The 23,132-nt window shown below is 42.9% G+C and overlaps 1 protein-coding gene across 1 annotated transcript in view; it reads right to left on the bottom strand.

The window, feature by feature from the left end:
* Positions 1-23,132, bottom strand: part of LOC119161616 (nose resistant to fluoxetine protein 6) — a 53,025-nt gene that overhangs the window by 7,757 nt on the left and 22,136 nt on the right. Inside the window, exons 4-12 of the mRNA XM_037414185.2 lie at positions 22,053-22,140; positions 20,125-20,219; positions 16,358-16,534; positions 13,743-13,836; positions 13,535-13,636; positions 11,222-11,387; positions 4,895-4,977; positions 2,767-2,889; positions 1,470-1,590 (exon numbers count right to left, since the gene is read on the bottom strand). Coding sequence (XP_037270082.2) covers positions 1,470-1,590; positions 2,767-2,889; positions 4,895-4,977; positions 11,222-11,387; positions 13,535-13,636; positions 13,743-13,836; positions 16,358-16,534; positions 20,125-20,219; positions 22,053-22,140 — 1,049 coding nt within the window. The remainder of the gene's footprint in view (positions 1-1,469; positions 1,591-2,766; positions 2,890-4,894; positions 4,978-11,221; positions 11,388-13,534; positions 13,637-13,742; positions 13,837-16,357; positions 16,535-20,124; positions 20,220-22,052; positions 22,141-23,132) is intronic.

Here is a 23,132-nt window from a genome sequence, read left to right on the forward strand (position 1 = left end):
TGAGAAGCAACTTTACGCGAAACGGAGAGCTTTGAATACAACAATGATTATCATGTTGTAGCCATTTTGGTAAAATTTTGTTGTGTGCTATACGTGAAACAGCTGAAGCTATATAGCGTATTTGTTTCACTCTTTCCAGCGCACTAAGGAGGCGCGCTTCACTTCTGAATCAGCTCCATTGGTGCCTCTCAGGTAATCTCATTGTACAAGGCTCAGCACAGATTTAGAGCGGCCTCTCCGCTTTTCTCGGAAGCGCGTATCTTGGCACTTTTCTTTTTGGCGGTTGACAAAACGCGAGTGCGCGTGCGCACGATGTTCAAGCCGGTACCATAATAATTGCATATAATGTTGTGCACTCTCTTTCTCTCTCAGCCGAGGATGGTTGTCGGCTCGGAATCTTTGACACCGTGATACCTGACTGAATACATCTCTGCTCATGCCCCAAGAAGTTAAAATCTGAAATAAACATTATACCATTCTGCAGCCACCTGGTCACGAGAAATTCAAGTGGGTAGACACCAAATGGAGAGTAAGCAACACTCAGCTAAAGCTGTATAAATATCATGTTTCAACAGTGATACCGGCTTAAGAACCCATGACCCGAATCGTCCAATGCTACAAGTGATTGCAAGATAACATTTCGTCCTATCCCACAGTTCCACATGTTATTGGCAAAGCCGGTTTGCAGCGTTACGAAAAAAAAAATTATGAATCCGCACACAGGACTTGACTTGAAAAATGAGGTAGCGGGCAAAGCCGAATCGCATATTTCTCTGCGCAGGGGCGTTCAAGGCTTGTAGTATTCAGACCAATTTCAAAGTTTTAAACTGCGATGAGGCAACACTTGACGGTACACTTATCATTGCTTTTCAAGGGAGCTGATACGAGGCGGACGAACCCCCTCTATGTGTTAACTGCGGGGACGCTTTTGCCAGCTGACGAAAAAATTTAGCACTATGTCAAGGATGGCATTGTGATTTTCTCACCCTTACGTGTAGACAACGACGCAGCAAACGTGAACCTATGCAAATGTGAGCAGTATTTAGGTATTCACATATTCCCGACACATGAACAATAACTACAGCAAAAACTTAATTATGTGTGGTTATGTGGGGTATGGCTAACACCGGATCACAACAAAATTACAGTAATTATTTTTTTCAGGCAATTTCGATGAACTATTTGGGTTCACCACAGTTGATAACAATTCTTCGTCGCAGCTTGCTGGCTAGCATGCTAGATCCTGAGCAGTACACTATAATTACAATATTGCAAAATACTCGGCATAGTTTTAATATTTGAAGTGCAAATGATGATTTAGCAATCAATCTATGTGGCTACCTTAACGCTATGGGTCAACAATAATTCATAACAAATTATTGGTGCTTTTCTTTTTCTCGCAAGCTAGACACGATTGCGCGTAACAGTGCTTCTGTATGTAGATTATGTGAACAAAGTCACGGACGTACCAAGTGGATGTGCTTATTCTTATGTTGACTTGCAGCGTAGCCACAGAGAATACCAACGATGTATGTGGCCACATGAGTGAATGGCCGGATGTAAACGTATAGAAGCGTCCTCTGCATTTTCCTGAGGAGGAATAAGAAATATATTTCTCTCAGTAACGCCTATCATTACATGAACATGCAGAAACGAGTGCTAAAAGGGTAGAGTGAAAGGTACATTAGTCATGCAGTGCTTCATCAGAGGACCAACTAACAGTCGGCATAAAAATGCAACCATGACGCAATAAATTGTATTATTAGGTGAGAGAAAGATATACACTGTTTATCAGCAGTTGGTTGTGATAACTGGGCCTAATCGGACGTTATGGCAATGCGCTGGATGCTATATGCTGCTCCGCACAGCCAGTGTTTCATCGTTAGAATTTTTGAAAGCGTTCACTAGTGTAACCGCCGACATAGAATCGAATGATATTTTGGGATATACAGTGGTCTGAGGTTAGACACATCGCAGCGGTCATTGTGGGTGTAGAGGGTTGAAAGAGGTGTAGTGGATGCATTAAAGATATTGGGAAGAAGCATGCGAGTCTTCATCCTCGTTGTTTGTTTGTTTGTTTGTTTTTTTGCCCTTGCAGCGTCCACAAGCGCCCTTTCTCTCTCTCTCGCGTTTTCTTCCATATTGAATACCGCGGCCCCATCTCCAGTTTTGTCACGAACACTGCGGCACTGATCTCCTTTCTTGGGTCACCGACTTTTTCTTGCTGCGCGTTTCAAGAGAAAATTTTGTGTGCTCTACTTTTCACGTGAGCATACAAGTTGCTCTCGCTATGTGTCGCTGCAACAGGGTTGTCACCCCGCCGCGGTGGTCTAGTGGCTAAGGTATACTCGGTCGCTGAACCGCAGCTCGTGGGATAGAATCGTGGCTGCATTTGCTGCACTTTCGATGGAGGCGAAAATGCTGTAGGCCTATGTGTTCAGATTTGGGTGCAGGTTAAAGATCCCCACGTATTCGAAATTTCCGGAGCCCACTACTACGGCGTCTTTCAGAATGTAGTGGTGGCTTTTGAACGTTAGACCCCACATTTCAAATAATCAAATCAATCAAGCAACAGACTTCGATACACGTCAGAATGTTATCATCATTCCAACAATTTTTCCGCCCCAATGAGGGGCAAAAAAGAGAAACTGATTTGATGTGTACAATCTGTAGTCAGTGTTCGCGTTCTCAGCTATTAACAATTCAGTCTAACAACTCGTTTATGTGAACATTTCGAAGCAGGGCGATGCATTTCACTTTACTTACCTCATGTCATTCGATCCGCCGTTTAAAGCGTAGAAGAGGTTCCACGAGTGTGTCTGAAGGCACGTCATGATGCAGAAGGCCACGGCGACGATGACGCCTATAACTTGAGACGTCTTTGGGTACCTGATTCACGCAGAATAAACGAGAATCATAAGTGCTTGTCGGTAAAAGGTCAGTGTGTAGCTACAGTGGAAGTGCAACTCATCGACAATTCATCGTTGCGTGTGTCGGAAAGAAGGTCACTTGTTATAGTGCTTGTGTCATGCTTTGGTTAATTTAGTGCTAATAATAATCATTTTAGCGCTTTATTTAGAGCTTTGATTATTGAAATATCAGTACATATAGGCTTCGTCTCACTTAGAGAGTTGCATTTGATTACCGTGATGACATAACATGCCTTTCTCAACAATTGAGCAACAGCTGGCAGTTTAATATAATATATTTACGTCATAATGAACAGCCTTTCTCATCAATTGAGCAACAGCTGCCAGTTTAATATAATATATTTACGTCATAATGAACAACCATTTAGGTGATCCTGGGGAAAAATTAATCACGTGAAAACCTACTGATCGTAAATGTTCGAGTAGTTGAGCTCTATGCTTTGTTGATGGGGCGTTACTCTGTCATTTTCTGTATTTGCAGAAACGCTAGTTTGAAAATGCACTTGCTATTTCTCCTAGTACGCAATTTACTTGCAGCGGCAAGCATATGATGCATGCGGCGTTTTTCTCAACTCTCAAATGACATAATTCCTTTATATGGGCCTTCTTGAGCTTCGTTATTGATCGTACGGTGTGATGTTTTTATTTTTTCACAAATACTAATGATTCGTTCAACAATTTGCAGTGACTTTACTTTTGAAACATAAATACTACCATAGCTATAAAACGGCTGATGTCAGCATGCATGCTGACATCTCATGAGATTTTGCTATACAAGGATGCATTATGCTTTTAAAGTAAGCATTATCTACGCGCTTTTGATCAAGAACAAGCAAAATGTTCTTCAAATCAAGAATGGAGAAAATATCTAGACAATCTCCTATATTATCACCTTATTTCTAGCAAATAATTTCTTTCTACAAATGCTTGAGGTTTTGGCTCAAGTCTTTGTAGGTGTCATATACTGTTTTTTCATAATTGAATTTCACTGTCACAGGGACTGTTTTCTATACAAGATTGTTACTGTGTTGTCCACTGCTGACTCTGCTGTCAATCATTATTCTCAAGCTGGCAGGGTCCCATTGCACTTTGGTCATTTTGCTCATAAGCAGGCCAGAGCGCACTCGTGGACACATAGGCTCTTGCGGCGTATTCTGAAAATGACCTGCTTGCTAATTTACTCTAACAAGTACGCAGCGTGGCCCGCTAAGATCAAGCCAAGGTGGAGTAGCCAAAAATTCACTTAGTTTTTTAGGGTGTGCCACATATAATAATTTTGTTACACAGTGGTGTGGCGCAGCGGTTGTGACCGCTGTGTCACACTAAGTGCGAGGCGGTATTTAAAAAGCGCTTAGAACTGAAACCTCAAATTCGAGGGCATTTTTATTGATGATGTGAAATCTTCATGGAGTGTTACTACCTACACGATGCTCATAGGATACCACCTAATTTAAGTATGAGTCAGTGTTATGCATTTTGAAAAACACAAACGCTGCACTATTACTCTCTTACGGGATGTTATATTTTATAATACAAGGTTACCATCATGACTATAATTTTTTTAATTCTCTACCACATACACAATACAATGGCTGATCTTTGTATGAGTGTGGGTGTTCTTTTTGTCAAATACGAGTTATGTGTTTCACAGTGCATGTAACGAGGACGAACAAAGAAGAGACACACTAAGTTCATTCTCGTTTCGTACGATGTGAAACATTGAAATATGCTGGACCTACTAGCCCAACGCTCAACCATAGTCGCATACGTGAGCGTCCCATAAAATCATCATTGTTTTTATATAACAAAGCACTTTATGCAATTATGTCGTGGAAGTGGTGCAGTACAACGTGTTTTTGCGACTTATTATATAATAGGCCTTCTTCCCAAACGCAATACACAGCCACTTATGGTAATGGTTTCTTTTCGATCAACGTATTTGCTATTTACATTTTCTTACTCACTTGAGAAGTAGAAGAGTCAGCGGAAAGGCGATGAACATGAATATTTGCAGGTCTGTGCTGACATACCACAAATGCTGGAGGCACTGTAATTGAGAAGAATAAAATTCTGTTTCTACATAAAGGCATACAAAAACTTTCAGATTTCTTCACATATCTTGCTGTCGCAATACCAAAGAGCCACCTAACTTGAAATAAATAAACTAAAGTTGCTGTCAACAGACGCACTAGCCAAACATTTCTGATAGAAAAAAAAACATCATATAAATATGGGACACAGATTGATGCTGCAGAAAAAGAGCGTGTATAAATGGGATGCATTTCGAGGCACTTACGAGGCGCAAAACATTTCTTTCCTTCGATAGACAGCCCACGGGAACAAGCTACTAAGCCATTAGAGCATCAGAAAGCCAGCGGGTGTCTCAAACTGTTGAGGTGTCGTTAACAGTAACGGGGAAATACTAGCTGGCAGGCCCCGATGAAAAACTTTTAAGTTACCTTACATGGAGCGCTGGAAAGTGTTGGAACTTGGTCTCAATTATTGTGAACGGTTCCACTTAATAACGCTGTAATGTTATGAATATGAAAAATATTTTCCGCGTGGCATTTTCCTTAGCCCTTGAGCATTATTTTTCTGCCAATAATTCTTACAACCCCCTACCATGAGCGCAATACATCTAATAAAAGACTGGCTTCACAGCATTGGCTTGAGTTCCGCAGTGCTGAGCTATATGGAAGATTCCGTCGAGCAGCAGCCTGCCACACACGTTCCGGAAGACGCATGCAGTCAGCTAGGTAACATTTTTGGTGTAAAATGCTGCGCTTGTACGAAGACAAAATTTAAAACTAGTCACAAGGAAGCTATCTGTGTTTGATATTTGCAGAATGAACCTCCTGTTTTCCCTTTCGGATAAGTGCACTGTCGCCGTACTTCCCCTTTGAAGTACGGTTACATTTTCGTTGTTTTGGGTGCTGTTCACTGGAACTGAGCATATTAGGCTCAAGATCTTCAGGAATGTCCCAATGACACTCAAAGCTTGAGGATAATGTGTCTGAGGAACAATGAGCAGTAAGCTTCTTGTCTCATCGCTGCATTGCCTGCATTACATACTCAACATACACACTGTATACATTGCTTTCGTGGTCTTTTTTGTCCCCCTTTTTTTTACCACATGTGTGTTTCAAAACCACCCCGGTAATAAAAAAATTGTTTTACCCAAGTTTTGTAAATTTCAAGAATGTCTATAAGACAGCACTGAAACCTTTTCGGACGAATAATTTCGTCCATACTGCGATGCATCACAGCTAACAGCGAAGAGTTTTTTTGGATCGTAAAAACCGAGTACTGGGCTTGTGAGCAAGTTCTCTTGAAACCAAACAGCAAGCCAGTATTGTGCAAGGCTCGACCAGTGCCATTTGCGCTGAAGCAAGCTGTGTCTGCGGAGCTGGACTCCTTAGAGCGTGCTGGGATATTAAAAATGGTCACCAGAAGCGATTGGGCAACTCCTTTAGTGGTGGTACTAAAAGATGGAGGAGCAAAAGTACGGCTGTGTGGCGACTACAAGGTCACAGTGAACCCTGCGCTACTGACTGAGCACTACCCTCTGCCTCCACCAGAAGACTTATTCGCAACTTTAGCAGGCTCTAAAGTATTCTGCGTTCTTGACCTTGCTTCCGCTTATCAGCAAGTGGAGCTTGACGAAGATGCCAAAGGTATTTAACGGTAAACGCACAGCAAGGCCTATGCCAATACCAGCGGCTCCCTTAAGGCATCGCAAGTGCTCCTGCCTTATTCCAGTCACTCATGGACAGGATCCTCAAGGGCGTCACTCAAGTAGAATGTGACATCGATGATGTCATCATAGGAGGGTCAAGTATTGATGACTGTCGGCTGAAGCTGGAAGAAGTATTGACCCAGCTACGCGATCACAATGTGACGCTGCGCATGAAAAAATGCAAGCTCTTTTGCAGCGAAGTTCGCTACCTGGGCCACGGAATTTCAGCGGAGGGAATCAGGCCACTTGGGTCAAAAGTCAGAGCGATAAAGAATGCACCCGAGCCCACAAATGCAACGGAGTTAAAGTCTTTTCTTGGAATGGTAACACTCTACTCAAAGTTCCTGTCCAACTTGGCAACCAGAGCTGCGCTGCTGTATGAGCTTCTGGGGAAAGAAAAGCGTTGGAATTGGACGAAAAAATGGGCTCTCGCGTTTCAAGAAACGAAGAGCTTGCTCACGACAAGCCCAGTACTCGGTTTTTACAATCAAAAAACCCCTTGGCTGTTAGTTGTGATGCATCGCAGTATCGGCTCGGCGCAGTTCTCTTCCACAGACTTCCAAATGGCACAGAAAAACCCGTCGCTTTCGCCTCCAGAACACTGTCGCAAGCTGAACGTTGCTATGCCCAGATCGAGCGATAATAGTTGGCGATCATTTTTGCCCTCAAGAAATTTTATTGCTATCTATATGGGTGGACGTTCATGTTGTTTACAGACCACCAACCGCTGATAGGCATCTTAGGGCCAGGAAAACAAGTTCCATCTTTAGCGGCCGCTCGCATGCAACGATGGGCTTTAACTTCGGCGTATTATCGTTACGACTTGAGATATAGAAACGGATCTGAAAGGGAAGTTGCAGATCCACTGTCGAGATTGCCTATTTCAAGTGCAACCAAGACGGAGGAGACAGATACTCTCGCTGTTTTTGAAACAACGGCACTGACTGCTAAGGACGTCGCTGAAGCAAGCAGGTATGACCACACGCTTAGCAAGGTTATTCAATATACTTTGGAAGGATGGCCAGTGCAAGTGGAAGATGCAGAGCTCGTACCGTACTACAATAGGCGTTTGGAACGTCACGCGGTAGGCGTTATCACATTCTTTCCCCCAATCTGGTAGATTGGGGGAAGGAGTGTGATAACGGAGGGCGTCGGTCACCGTCATGCTGAAAAACGGATTTCGGCATGACGGTGACAGACGCCCCTGTATCTATTTGCATCTTGAAGGCTCGTCCTTCAATCCTGACACTGACAGTAGGCAGACTTATTGATTTTTATACTGTGTATTTTTATACTGTATATATGTCCTAAGGCTGCTGCCGTCCTCTCCTGGAGCATTGACTTGCTGTGCTGTCGCACCAGCCGCCACCGCCGCCTCAGCAGCCGCTTGTTTGCGCTGCATCCACTTCGCCTTCACCCAGGGTTTCTCTAGTTTTGCCTTCCTGCAATAGATCTTGGCGCGCTTCCTCGCCGGCTCTGCAGGGAGCTCCACGGTCACGGCTACGTTCATGGAGTCCAAGACAGCGGGCCAGAAAAAGTACGAGAAGTTGTCCTTCCCCAACTGGTAGAGAATCAGAACACAGTCCGGCACGTTCATGTTGACCATTTGCACTCACGCAGTTATTTCAAGTATCCAGGAGCAAACATCGGTACAGAGGCCCTGACACGACCCTCTACCGAGGACTCTGCAGGTAATCGGGAGGCTCCCACCACGCCCCAGCAGGTGCATCCGGAGGCGAACACGGCAGATCAACTTCCCGATGACACAACAATGGTGGTCCCGCCGCCAACAGGGGGGCAGAAATCGCCCCTGCCTGTGGCTCACGACGACCTTCCTCAGACGCCAGCGGAAGAGCCTTCTCACTCTCCACCAGCCCTGCGCAGAAGCCAGCGTACACGGAAAGAGCCAGACCGATACGTGCCTCACGATTTCCGTCACTGAAGATAAATAAACAATCTTGGGGGAAGGAATGTGATAACGCCTACTGCGTGACGTTCCACTTCGTCATCAGCTGCGCTGACGCGGCAGCGGATAAGCAACCGCATGCCTATAAAAGCGTGGCCCAAGAATAAACCAGGGGATTCCTTGTTCTGCAACTGACACTGTTGTTTCTTTGAGTACGGCAGCTTGGCTGCCTAACTCTACTACACTGTATCTATTTGCATCTTGAAGGCTCGTCCTTCAATCCTGACAGTGACAAAGTAGGCAGATTTATTGATTTTTATACTGTATATTTCTTGCTCTTCATCCGAATCCTCTGCCGGACTATCGATTGCATTCAGTGCCTTTGTTCTGCCGGGGCGCTGCCTACACATTGTTCGCAAGTGACCTTGCTCCCCGCAATTATGGCACTTATGCGCCTTTATGCGCCTGCACCATACCCACAGGCAACATTATGTTGGATATTTGAGGCGGAAATGCTGTAGGCCCGTGTACTCAGATTTGGGTGCACGTTAAAGAAGCCCCGGTGGTCGAAATTTCCGGAGCCCTCCACTACGGGGTCTCTCATAATCATATAGTGGTTTCGGGACGTTAAACCCCACATATCAATCAACGACGACGACGCCGCGACGGAGCTTTCCGAACACAACGCCAAACAAGCAAAGCCCTGACGGCGAAAGCTCACTTACCGAAGGTGGCCTGACGACGCAACATGGAAGCAGCGGAACAAGCCGACGCAGCATATGGTGGTTTTGGGACGTTAAAACCCACAAATCAATCAATCATATGGTGGTTTTGGGACGTTAAACCCCACAAATCAATCAATCAATCAGCATCATGTTGGATAGGCGTTTTGTCAACAAGAATCTCACTGGCGAAAAATTTACTGGGGTGTGTGTGTGGTGGCAGAAATCGTAGCTCCGAAAAATAGACTGGTGTTGTGATGCGGTCGCACCACTCAGGAAGTTACAAGGGAACAAGAAAGGGCTGGGTTGGCAGCAACGTTTTGAGGAAATCTTAGGCACTTTTCTTTTCCATATGTGGTAGCACTCGTGCAAACTTCGTTCAAGTGGCAGTATTCCAGAATAGCAATTGTTGTGGCGAAACATTCTTCACATTTTTTACTACGGGTAGCTGACGAGGAATTGAAAAGTATTTTTTGCAGCGAAGATTTCGTTGTTGCGGGCTTCGTTAAAGCGATATTTGGTTGTATTTACTCACAATCTTCGTAAGTGCTTTTTCTGTAGCAGTAGACATCCTAATTGTGACAAGAGACATCATTTGCATCGGTAAATAAAGAAATCAAACTAATTAATGCTTTAATTTGTAGTGATAGGTGGTCGAGTCGAATGTCGAACAATTGAAGTCCTATCTGCAAACAGTCCTGTGCAGCTTGCAGATTTAAAAAAAAAAAGCCGCCTATAGTAAGTATTGCAGATTAATGTACTTAGACTATTTTCAGCGGTGAAACCAAAACAAAATGCGCAGATAAGCTCCATTGGCAGACGTCCAGAATGACATCATTGCTTACGACAACGATTGCAGTGGTGTTAGTTATTCTGCATATAATAAAGCTTGCGCGCCGTGTATGCTCTAATCGGAAGCACTGCCGGCACAACCGCGAAGCAAAGTTCATGGAAGTTTAATGTAAGGACTCTCACTCATTTTTGACGTCCCAATCAATCAATCAATCAAACAGTTTATTATCATGTCATAAAAGGATGTTACAGGGAGTAAAATATACAGACGAGGGTCCCAAAGTACAAGACTGCAACGGGACCCAAAACCACCATATGATTATGAGAGACACCGTAGTGGAGGGCTCCGGAAACTTCGATCACCTAGGGCTCTTTAACGTGCCCCAAATCTTAGCACACGAGCCTGCAGCATTTACGCCTCCATCGAAAATGAAGCCGCCGCCGCAGCTGGGATTCGATCCCTCGACTGCGAGTCAGCAGCTTAGTACCTTAGCCACTAGACCACCGCGGCGGGGCTTTTCAGAATAGTATGACCGTTGGGATGTCCCACGTTTCAATTCCGGTTTTACCAGCAGACTTGGTCAGATTACATCACTCGATTAAAACTACTAGGTTCCTCTTCTTGAAAATCTTAGAGCAGCAACGACCTCTTTGCAGGAAGGGTTACTAATCTCTCATTTCACCTAACGGTCTACTCTAATAATAAAAAGTTAATTATTTATTTATTTATTAGGTGTCGTATTTGATTGCTTTATTCATGCTAAGATGTTCAAAGTCACAAAAAACAATAAGGAAGGCAGTGAGTAAACACTGCAGTTTGCTTATTTCTTTGTATTTGCGCACATACATTTTGAAACACCCTATGTATTATCAATGGTATTGTGGGAATGACAATTTACCCCATTTTTTTTCTAGAAAATTGTTAAAGACTTCTAAGAGCACTAACCTAAAGAAACTTGTGTAGAAAGAAATGACACGTACGAATTTGTACAGGCAACGTTTTCATCGGCGTGCCACTCCCTTTACGCCCTCTACACCCTCATTTCACCTGGGTTATCAGATAAAACTGAAGACAAAGTTTATTTCATGGCAGCAAAAGTGAAGAAAAAGAAGCAATTATGAGGCTCGTGCTTACCAGCTGGCCCTCCTCGACGAAGTTCTGTGCTTGCACAATCAGCCTCCACCAGTTGTGGTAGCAACTCCTAATGTGCTGGTTGTAGGCGTCCTCGTCAGCCGGCCCCGATCCCGTGAGAGGGAGCAATAGACCCGTCACCAGCACCACCAAAGTTGGAATGGTCAACCTGTGCAACTATACTTCGATGAGAGGCATCTTATTCTCGCAAGAATATGTCAGTGGTATACGTGAGCTGCCAAATTCACATTAACCTTTAAAAACAGCTTATATGTAGTAGTTGCATATATGCAGATTGGCTTCGCGGCATGCCCTCCGAAATATCAACAGCTCACGGTCATGAGACCTTGATGTTTAAGGAGAAACCAGGCGCGTGGCATTAGGATAAAATATTTGAGCTGAATAGTAAAAACCATAGTGCGAAAAAAAACCAGGACAAGACGAGAAAGCAGGGTGTTGCTAACTTACAACTGCTGAACATAGAGAAAGTACGAAATTTATATTTATATATCACGACACCACTATCGGATATTAGTTTGACGGTAAGACCCACAGAAATCAGAGTCATCAGGGCGTCCACAAAAGAACCCCTTCACGACCCCTTCGTATTGTTTTTTTCATGCCATTTTTTGCTCTTCAAGCCGTGATCGTGGTCACACAACGTTACATATTATTGTTATAAGACTGCCTAATCAAGCTTCACTAGCTAGTGGTCAGTACTGCTATAAAAAAACCGTTACTTATATTGTATTGCAAATGCCGTCTTTTTGATGCGTATTGCAGCAGAATTGTTATGACCGGAGATTACCGTATGTTGTAGATTAAAAGAAAATCATGATAATCATGAACAAGAACGCGCTCAATGACCGCCCAAGCCTTCTGCACAGATGGTTAACAAAAAAACCTGCAAAGTGCCTACGGGCCTTGCTGTGGCTCAGCCTTGTGCCACTCTAAGCAAGCTGCATTAATTTTTTTACGGTTAAGAAGCAGCTAAGTTTCCGTGCACACACAAACACATGCACACACACACGCACACACAAAATGCAAGAACGGAATCGTCCCAAAAACAAATGCTACCAAATATTCATGCTGGACATATCTTGGAGACGTATTTAAACTGCGCGAAGAAGACAACAAGTTAGAAACATACAACACGTGCGCACACGAGGTGCATCTGTGCACGTGTTTTATGCTTCTAACTTGTTGCCTTTTTGCGCAGTTTAAATATGCCTTGAATATTGATGATCTAACTAGCCCAACAACAAGCATTACTGGTGCACATATAATCAGCCAATGTATCCTGTCAATTATGAAGCGTACACCGAACAACAAGCTTCTTTAACTTGGCCTCCATCCCTTAGCATTTTGTTCTGTTTCTAGTCTGTTCTACCTGACGCCAAATTCATATCACCACCGACGGAGGCACGAAAGAGAAACTGCAGCATTTGCTGAACAGCCCTCTTTTGTAGTTGTTCCAAGCCCAACTAAAACCCTCTCACTCAACTTTAACGGAGGGGGAGAACTAGGGGGAAAACTGTTTTTCGAGTGATCCACTTCCTCTTGCTTGCCTTGCGATGGCTCGCAACAATCTTCGACGTTGGCAATTGAGTCTTAAATACAACGCATCTTCAGTGAAGAAGTGGCTCTCTGAGCGCTTGTCGCGTATGTGCTCGAATGGCTCTACCACCATTGCACTTTCACTGAAAATATTCAGTAAAAGCAAGTGCACCTGCTCTCGCTTGTGGCAACAGTTATCTAAAGCCAGAATTATTGACAAACAGCCATTTTGTGTTCTGTTCGGGACGGGCACTCTCCAGCTGTTACGAAAAATAAATGTTTTGTTTAGCGTATTGATGCACTGCTAAATGCGCACAAGTCTCTCTGACGTGGGAGTTGTCCCGGATTTACAACTTTGCATGGCAGAGAGGCGATAGTGGCACTACCCGAACATCTCATACCAATGGCGACTAAGGTGTATGAAGTCATTGCATTTTGCTGTTCCTAATCGCAAAAAAAAACATTCCTTAGAAGTCAAATACTAATCGTTACACCACTCAGGCGTTACTAAGACAGCACAACATTGTTCTTCCAAACGAAGGAAAGTTTTCATGACAGCACTTGTTGCCTTTAAATTAAACAATACTTTGTACCGTTATACTTCGGGAGCAAAGTAAAGTGCCCCAAAAAATGACAAACACAACTAATTGTGAAGTGCACATGAATAAGTTTTTGTTTAACCAGAAAAGAAATCTTGATACTGCCATTTCCGAGTGAGAAGTGAGGTTTTCAAACATGATATGAAGCAAGGCACCTTACCTGATGTAACGGCGAACTCCTCGACTTATGTAAACGAGTAGCAGGTTATTATTCAGGACAGATGACCGCGATTCTGTTACCAGATACGAAAGTAGAAAGCCGCTGAAAAAAAACACGTCATAAGTAAATAACTGAGGCCATGTGGGTTGCCTGCTTGTATCAAACGTCCATATTGCAATACTAGGACACACACATCCACAGTCCTTACCTAATGAAGAAAAATGTTGTAACGCTGAGGAAGGCATTGATTATAAACTGGAACGTGAAATTCCATGTCATGTACTCCATGGTGTAAACCGAATCTGAAAGTAGCCCCCATGAATCACAGGTATTATGCGTAGTCCTCAATGCCCTATATCTATACAGTTATTTTAAAATGCTACAGCCTCCTGCAAATCTTTGCAGGAGTGGCGGGCATTTTTATAAACAAACACACTGTGCACAAGATTTGACATAAGATCAAAGTAAAAAGAAACAAGCATCAATACTATCGTGGCAAAACTTCAAATGTTGATATATATATATATATATATATGTGTGTGTGGGGGGGGGGGGGGAGGGGGGCGTAAACGAATGTTGTCCCTTTCGATGCCTAGACTTCACCTGTGTCAGCGCAAAGCTATTCACACTATCACTGCGCTGGGGACTTCTTTTTTCGTGAATAAATATTTGCTTAGCTTTTTCAAAGCCAACACCTGTAACTGTCAGTCAGTCAAGAACTTTAATATATGGTCCTGAGGAGTTTAAGCCACCAGGGTGCCCACGTGGGACATCCTAGCAGCCGCTACCGTAGGCGACGCCCGAGTCGGGGCGGGAACGTGGTGGCGTTCCGCCAGTTCTTGGGCCCTCTGGACTGCCTTAAGTTGGTTTCGGAGATTGGGGCTCCTGAGTGCCTCCTCCCAGTCGGACTCACTGGTGAGAGGTCCCTAAGCCACCTTTTAATGGCTCCGCATCACTAGGATATTCTCTTTAGCTCATCAGCATCTACTTTGGCAGTGCTGCACGCGAGGCGCAGGGCAATCACCGTAACCTGTCAGTTATTGCCATGGCACTCACTCATAGAGGGCACATTCGATGATTCTGATAAGGCGGTCTTATGTTCGTCGTATTTCCTATTTGCATGCGTATCTATAACGCAGCAGTTTTAACAGCGCTGCTTACTTTTTCCGAATCAAAGAAATGAGAAATGTGGCTTCGCATATTCAAGAATCCAGATTCTGTTGGCTGGTCCAACGGGTAGAGATTATGGATAGGGCCAGCGGAGCCCTGGAGTAGGGGTCCAACCATTTAGAATGCTCCGCGTTATGCGCAAATAAAGTGTCTTTCTCTCTCTCTCTGTTGTACCTTTGTCCTGCAGCCTGCTCTAACTTTATGGCCCCGTTTTCAAACAAACGCAAGTAAACCAACGGATGAGTTAGAGATGAGCTAGGACGCTTTACTTCGCTGGTTTGTACTTTGTATCAGGCCGAGCACGCTTGAAGAGCACTCAGAAAAAAATCACTACAAAGTTCAAAACGCTGCTCATCAACTTCGTATGCATGAATCTCGAGGTCACAAAGAGAGATTCAGAGTTAGGTGTCTTTCTGAATAATAAATGTGAATTAAGGCACCTAAGCATGTACTACATGTTAAACTTCGTACACAAAGGAAAGAATGAGCTGTGCTACCCACTTTTTGAAGTGACGTATATGGTGCATGCTATTTGTATATAAACGCAATCGTATGAGTCACTTTAGTAAGACCATCACTTATTGTGCCAAAGGTCCCACAAAAGCTGTTCTAGTTTTCTAATCTATTTCTTAAGCTACCTGAACATGCTACATCAAGATCTTTGGGCGTTGAGAGATCCTGTAGGACGTGCGCAAAAAGTTGTGATTTAGTGACTGCGAAATTAAAGTACATTATGCAAAGTAAACTTCTTTGGGGGCGTGCACTGAAAAAATCCGAAAACTCTAAATTTTTCGAGCATTAGAGCAGGACAACACTTGTCGGGTAAATATAAAGGTTCGAAAGATAAAATTCACCACAACGTGACGCCGCACCACTTCTAATCTCCCCACTTTTCAGGACAAGCTTCGTAAGATGAATAGATTTTGAAGCTTGTCCTCATAATACGTGGCATAAGTTTGAATAATTAGCAGCTTCGAAATCATCTGGCTAGTATATCTTTGAAACAGTGCCACAATGGTCGACGTGTATGCGAGAGAGAATAGGAAAACAAACCATAGCACTGGCTCATGACTGAATGTTTATTAAAAGCACATGAAAGAAAACGACTACTACTCCCCTAACCCCCACATGACCTCATTACAGCAAAACAAAGATACAAGAAGCCACCATTGCACTTTTTAATATGAAAAAAAAAGCCGAAAACAGAGCAACTGTAGTTTCTAAGACAAGGAATTTTGAGGTACTGTACTATATATGAAAACAAGCTCGCTATAATGTAGGCCAATGGAAGGTATGCTAATACACTGCTCACCTTTTTTTGTGGTAATATAAACCACAGCTACTTTTCGTGTGAAAAAACCGCGATGTAGTGACAGTGCCTTAGCTTCATAAGAAATAAGTGTTAAATGGCACATCGCAATTGGCATTACTTTTCATTCAAGCGCGCGGTTAATTTGTGTCAAAAAAGTTACCTAACTTCTGAGTGCTCTATATATACTTTTCGTATAGTATAATGTCATCCCAAAAAAAAACATGACAGTGCCAAACACAGTTGCGCTCAAAATAAAGTGCATGTTCCAGACATTTTAGTTTACCGGTGGATATTACTATACATTGCTCACGGCTCTCGCCTGCCAGCAAAAATTCACTCACGAAAGAATCCAGTTGGTACAAGTATGTAGGCATGGCCGAGTACAACCCAGAATGCCATGATGACTTTCAAGCCAGCCATAAATCCGAGCGCTTTTCGCTCTGGCTTTATTTCCGTCCGTAGCAGGTACCATGTATTTGTGATAGCTGAGAAGGACAAGATGACTCTGAGAGGCCCACCTGTTTGAAACGGGAATAGATAAGGAAAACAAACATATAGTGACATAAACACTGCCAAAAAACCGTACACTGTTTGCATCTACGTCTTGATAAGTTATGAAAAGTAATTTTTATTGTTTCAGACAAAAAAAGAAACATTAGAGAGCCCTGTAGCTGACGTGAATATCTTTAGGGTCAAACGTGTAAGCTTACTTGCACATTTTTTGCTGGCTGCAAGCTACGTTTGAACGTTCGAAGTCTCTGCACACTAATAAAACAGGAAATAATATTAGACTATGCCATATGCTAGTGTGCTCCAAATAATTCGCAATGTTTTCAGTAGGGCTTAAAAATGGCTTTTTTTTACAACCCTCGGTAGGTATTTCGAACGCTACGCATGTGCTATGACAGCTCCAGGCATTGACTAATTATCCTAAATACGGACCAACCTGCAGTGCGTGAATGTTTTTCATTGTGGCCTAACTGGTACCCTTCGCATATGTGCATACTGCAGATGTGCATTTAGCATTTTTTGTATTAATCGTACATCTTATGCATTCTTTATACTTAGCATTAAAGATAGTAAGCAATAATAACTGCGTGTATTTACAAGTGCCTAGCATACATTGCTTTCTCAGCGGCATCACATTACTAGCTAGAAGATGGTGAAGCTAATGAACTTTTTCAATACTAACCAGAGAGCATGTTTCAGTATATTAAACTGGGAAATAACTAAAGCGCCTATAGTGCCAGATGCTTCGCAGATGCCGGAATGTATCATGCCGTAATTGTGATGGTATTATGTAAAACTTAGACAAACTATAGTTTTATTGATTATGCTAGAATGACAGTTTCGTGCTAAGTTATGGCACACGTATGTGGAAACTGAAGGGTACAAAATACTGGGTAGAACCTATCAATTATTCCTCGAAATTATATGACTGATAACCGGAACAGTATGTGCTATAACAAAGTGCGCGCATAAATTATTCAGTTTGCAGTTAAAGTAGAAGGCGCTTGCGCAGAAGCTTTGATATTTGATGCGTGTGTGCATGCGCTCGCTCGCTCATGTTTCATTCATGCCTCTATGTATACATTGGTGTGACGTGCAATTACAACGGCAATTACTTGAAGTGATTAGCATTAGTATTCATTCATGTAACATGACTATGCTGTGGTCACAGTTTTATTGTTCGCCTTAAATGGTATGTGCTTTTTATCAACTCGTATACTATCTTGTTATGTATTACACAGAGCACATACAAACCAAATAGGCATATATTTATCTTCGCGTGATCTCCTGGTGTTAGTACGTTTTCTAAGTTGCTAGTAAGTTGTTACTGTTGACTAGCTAACGAGGTAGTGTTTTTCACTAACTTGCATTTCACTACCTTCACTTACTAAGAAATGAGTGCATTTTGGGACTAGTAAATGATTAGTATTTAGTGTAATAAATGTAGCAATTTTTTATTTTAAAAAGTATTAAGCTAGCATATATAACTGTCGTATTGCTTCGATTGAAACGTGATGAAGCCAGTCTGTTTCACCACACGAGCCACAGAACAAAATACCAGGTGACAGTTTGAATAAGTCTTTTTTCCGCCTTTTTGATATACATATTCCAGATCATGTCAACCCCCAATAAATAAGGAACACCTCTTATATATAGTGTCCAAAACATAAAAAATACCTTCTTTAGATATTCGGAAATATTGCGAAAACACTCCATTATACTAGAAGCCAACATTCAATAGCACGCAGTTTGCACATCTTTTCTTGTTTTTGATAAATTTACGGGAAATGAAAACATCGACAGCTAAGACATACTTTAAAGGGACAGACAACTGGTACATTTTTCGCGACCCCCCTTTTTTTTGACAGTGCCACAGAACGCTCCCCTTTGACGTCTTTGTAGCTGCAGTAGTTAATATCAAAAGCACCTAGTTATTTTACAAGCAGCATTTTTCGATCTGTAAGGCTCTAAACATAGCTGTACCTTTCTTCCGGCAACGCTGAGGATTGATAGTGAAGCCACCAGCATTTATAGTGATTTGTGACAGCTGTCATTGTTTTCATTTAGCTGGAATTCTAATATACTATGCACACCTATTTTTATTTCGAGTTTTTGCACAATTTTAGGCAGTGACAAGTTGTTACAATGAGATGATGTGGCATTATGCACCTCCCCTGTATATGTATCGGAACGTGTACGCCTACGCAAAAGGCTGCCTGCGCCTGTGTCATGGGCTGTTTGTCCCAGCGTCGTTATTCTCTCTATATACGAGCCATGCCAAGTCACCGAAAACGTCACTACGCATATGCACCACCATGCTGAGCAGCAGTGCACCTCACCACACTTAATAATGACGCAGGCCTATAGATACATTTTCATGGAGTATTAGCATTTGATATAAAAAACCAACAATATTTTAATACTAACAAAAAACGAAAAACATCATTGACGACGTAGAGCCATCAATGGTCATGTGGTCATGTACATCGTATCATTCATTCTCCTGTCACCAGATGTTCCACAGTTAATTTTTCGCGACTTTCAATGAAGAAATAAAAATATGAATCTATCCCTCGCGGGGAAAAAACAGGTTTGGATTCAGTCTATGCGATGGACAATCTTTCCATCAGTAGAACCATCTCATTCCATGTTCTAGGAAATGTCGGTCACTTTAGAAATGATTCAAGGGGGTCAAAAACTGAGGATAATGGAATCAGTTTGGCGGCTAACTTTTACATGTAACAGAAATATAGACTTCTTTAATGAAGGACACAAAATGAAAGAATATCCTAAAGTATTACCTTAATAACAGATATGACACTTTTATCACTGTTACGCAAACAGATAAGAGAGAGAGAGAGATGAATCGAGTACAAATGTAGGAGCATACACTGAATATTGTCGTGGGTGATGATGTTCACGAAGGCTGCAGTAGGTACGTCCCGCATGAAACTGCTTATTTTGCCAAACTTATGACCCCGAAACTGAAGCTGAAGCTGCAGCAAGCAATGTATGTACGCTGCACACTGATATCGGTTGACGATCTGTACACAAAGCGTCGACCATCGAAAGTCTCATCTGTGGAGAGGCGTGTCGGCATATAACGCGGCATCGAACATTCGAGCGTTATCACAGGTAGCCGCTTTTGTTTGAGAATGAACTCAGCTATTATTGTTTCCGTGCTCAAGCGAAACAGATGATCCTAAAATACTCTGGAGTAATCTCGCATATTCTGGTATGGTTTTCACAAGGCAGTATGCACACGTGCAATGAGCCGGCCACAAAAAGCATAGAAATAAAGGGGAGCGTGCGTGTGTGCATGCGCGCGCGCGCGCGCGATCGTATATGTGTGTGTGTGTGTGCGTGTGCGTGTGTGTGTGTGTGTGTGTGTGTGTGTGCATGCGCGTGCGTGCGTGCGTGCGTGCGTGTGTTTGTGTGTGTGTGCGTGTGTGTGTGTGTGTGTGTGTGTGTGTGTGTGTGTGTGTGTGTGTGTGTGTGTGTGTGTGTGTGTGTGTGTCAATATTGCAAATGTCGATCGCGGAGCACCTCAGTGCGCCCACCGACAACTACAACAGGAAAAGGAAAGGAGTATACTTACGAGTTGGGGATTTTTTCTTGGGACATCTTTTCCTAATTATCAACTCAGTTCCTGTGCCGACTAAGACTAGCAGTAGCAGAAAACCAAGGATCGATCTGTAAGAAAACAATGAGTGGAAAGATGGCTGCTATTATGAAATATCAACTCAAGAAACTGCATGTATATTCGTCTAAAGTGTAGCTTTAGCTACAGTGTGAAGGCACAATGTGACAATGTTTGACGAACACTAGGAATCTATTCGACGAGACAGCGTATGACAGAATCACGGGTACTATGTGTAAAAAACATACATCAAATAGCCATATATCACCGTATTTAAAAGGCTTACTAGGTATAACATTTTTACAAAAAATGTCATATTATTAACCATGTCATCAGTAGACCTTTCTTTTTCAGTGACGGTAACATTAACAAATGGATCGCTTAAGTAGATGAAGGATTCCTCGACCTTCCCTCGCGTAGGCAGCGCACTCCGATTATTCAAAACTTCTAAAAAACTATGTGAGGTACAGAAGCCATAATTATGTTATATCTATGAGAGGAGTTCTTGGCACCTTATAGAAGTTACTCCTCTCACCCGGGGTATACGATAAAAGAACACTCTGGGAAGGCCGCACCCATAGCCATACAAAAATGTCCAACTTGACTGAGTGTGTATTGTTTCCCTCGCGGCAAGCTAAAACACAAAACCTGAGCCAAGTGCAGCACATGCGAGAAATAGAGATATAGAGAACAACGCGCTATGAAATACTCGATAACGTAAAAGCATAGGATGTACAATCAACTTGCCAAAGCACATCTCACGGATCGCAGGGAATGGTTTGCCATAATTGCTGCCTGCATGTTGACACGCGTGTCTGAATCAGTATACATGAAAAGCGTAAACATCGAACGCCTTGCAAATTTTTTTAAAGTCTCTAATAATTTTTCACTATTCTAGTTTCTTCAGTAAATTCTATAATTGCATGCACGGCCTGTATTTGTGATGCCTGTATTTATTGCCCACGCTACCTAAGCATGCGTCCAACGACGTAGTTAACACGGCAGGTTTCGGCTTCAGACTGAGTATTCGCTACAATGCAAATGAAAGTGTTCTATGTATTCAGAAGATTGAACACATAAAAATAGGGCAACCTGTGTTTATTAACCTGCATAAAACGCATTTTGTGTTGGCGGTATTGAGCCGTAGTCGATATATTACTGATGTTTTGGACGGCTGACCATGAAGAGGCGTGGTGAGTTTCATTAGCGGATCTTTAAACCGAATAATATCGAGCTCTTAGCTTTTTTATCACACCAAGCTTTTCTCGTATTCCGGGCTTATATATTGGTAGTTGTGCAATGCTCATTCCTTTCTCCCTACAAAATTAAATAGAGGAGTGAGGTGTCACGTTTCTCGCGTGCTGAAGCATCTGTGGCATGATTTTCGTCAATACAAAATAGTTTGGTACCCCTTCGAATACACTATGAGGCAGCTTTTTTTTTTATTAGCACTGGTGTCAGCCTTCTTTTATCCTGTATAGTAAATGACCACTCGCAATAAATATATCATCTATTTTTGAAAAAAAATTAGTTGGATAATATTTGAAAACCTATATTGATGTCTTATTTCTGCGAATAATTTCAGGAAGTGCAAAATTAGGTTGCGAATCTGTTTCTTAGTGTCATACAGTATATGCCGTTGCCTTTAGCCGCTTTCTGTTGGTGTCTTCCTTATTGACATTTGTATAAACGGTAGTGTGCATGTAATATGCACGAAAAAAAATAAAATGTAAGGACTCATTTTATATTGTGGATTCAAGTGCAAGATCGACGTCACTGAGATTAACAAGGCACTTGCTGTTTTAGCTCTATTTATAACTGCGAGCATTCAGTAAAAACATACGCTTGGAAACAAAGCAGCCAACCGAGAATTGATCGGTACCTACAAGCAAATGATATGGGCTGTGCTCAGCGTCTTCGGATCTTCTGTCCGGCATGAAGTCACTGTTGCGTTTCCACCATAAAGGGTCAATACTGAGGGAAAAAAAGAATAAAATTGTTGAATCTTTCACTAAGCCGCGCAAGTCCTGAAACTGTGAACCTGGATGATTCTCAAACTAGTCTGGTTGCTTCTATAGGTTGTATATTTGCCTCAGCTATGAGTGGTGGTAGTTATTTTTCCAAGCTGCTTCTATAGGTCGTTGCTAGGCTTTATCTAGGTGATGCTCAGTGGCGTAGCCAGGGAGTGGCACACCATGCCCATCTACACCCCCCCGCTCCCCGAAAAAACATTTTCTGCCTAGGCCCCTAGTATTTCTGAGTCGTTTTTTACTGTAACAAATAACTAGCCAGATACAGCACCCTTGCTGTGGGCCGGCTGTTCTATTCGGTCCTTCGTCTTCCTCCAACACGCCCAAGCTCCCCGTGCGCCCAAAGCCCGGTATCCTTCTTCATCATCCCACTCGTTCATAATTGCGAGCGCGCGAACTGCCGAGAATGTCTCCGGTGGGCGGCACAGGCTGATCCAGAGTAGCCGATGTCTTGTCACGCTTTAACTTCATCTGGAAGCGTGGCGGTTCGGGCAGGTTGGTATGATATGACGATTGTTAGAAAGCGAGAACAGAACAACGATAAAGGGGCAAAAAGAATACGAACGCTAACTTCCATGTTAGTATTCGTCTCTTTTTGTCCCTTTGACGTTGTTCTGTTCTTGCGCTATAACAATCGTTAATATTCATCTGAAAGTTTTTCAAAGATGATTCGGGTGGGCGGCACTGGCTGTTCGGCCGAGGCCGGACGCGGAAACACTGTGTCTTGGCACGCTGTGACTGGCATTGTTGCCTTGATCGGTCGCAGTGTCACTGTATACTATGGACATTGGCATTCGCTCGCACCTTGGTTGATGAATACTCGAGAGTGCGAAACTGACTGTGCCTCGGTGGTCTTCCTTTGCGACTCTACAACTCGGTTTAGAGATTAAGTGGGTGACAGTGGGTGTGATGGAGTAGTCGTTGCTTGCCCAATCG

Source organism: Rhipicephalus microplus, chromosome X (assembly GCF_043290135.1).
Source record: "Rhipicephalus microplus isolate Deutch F79 chromosome X, USDA_Rmic, whole genome shotgun sequence".
NCBI lineage: Eukaryota > Metazoa > Arthropoda > Arachnida > Ixodida > Ixodidae > Rhipicephalus > Rhipicephalus microplus.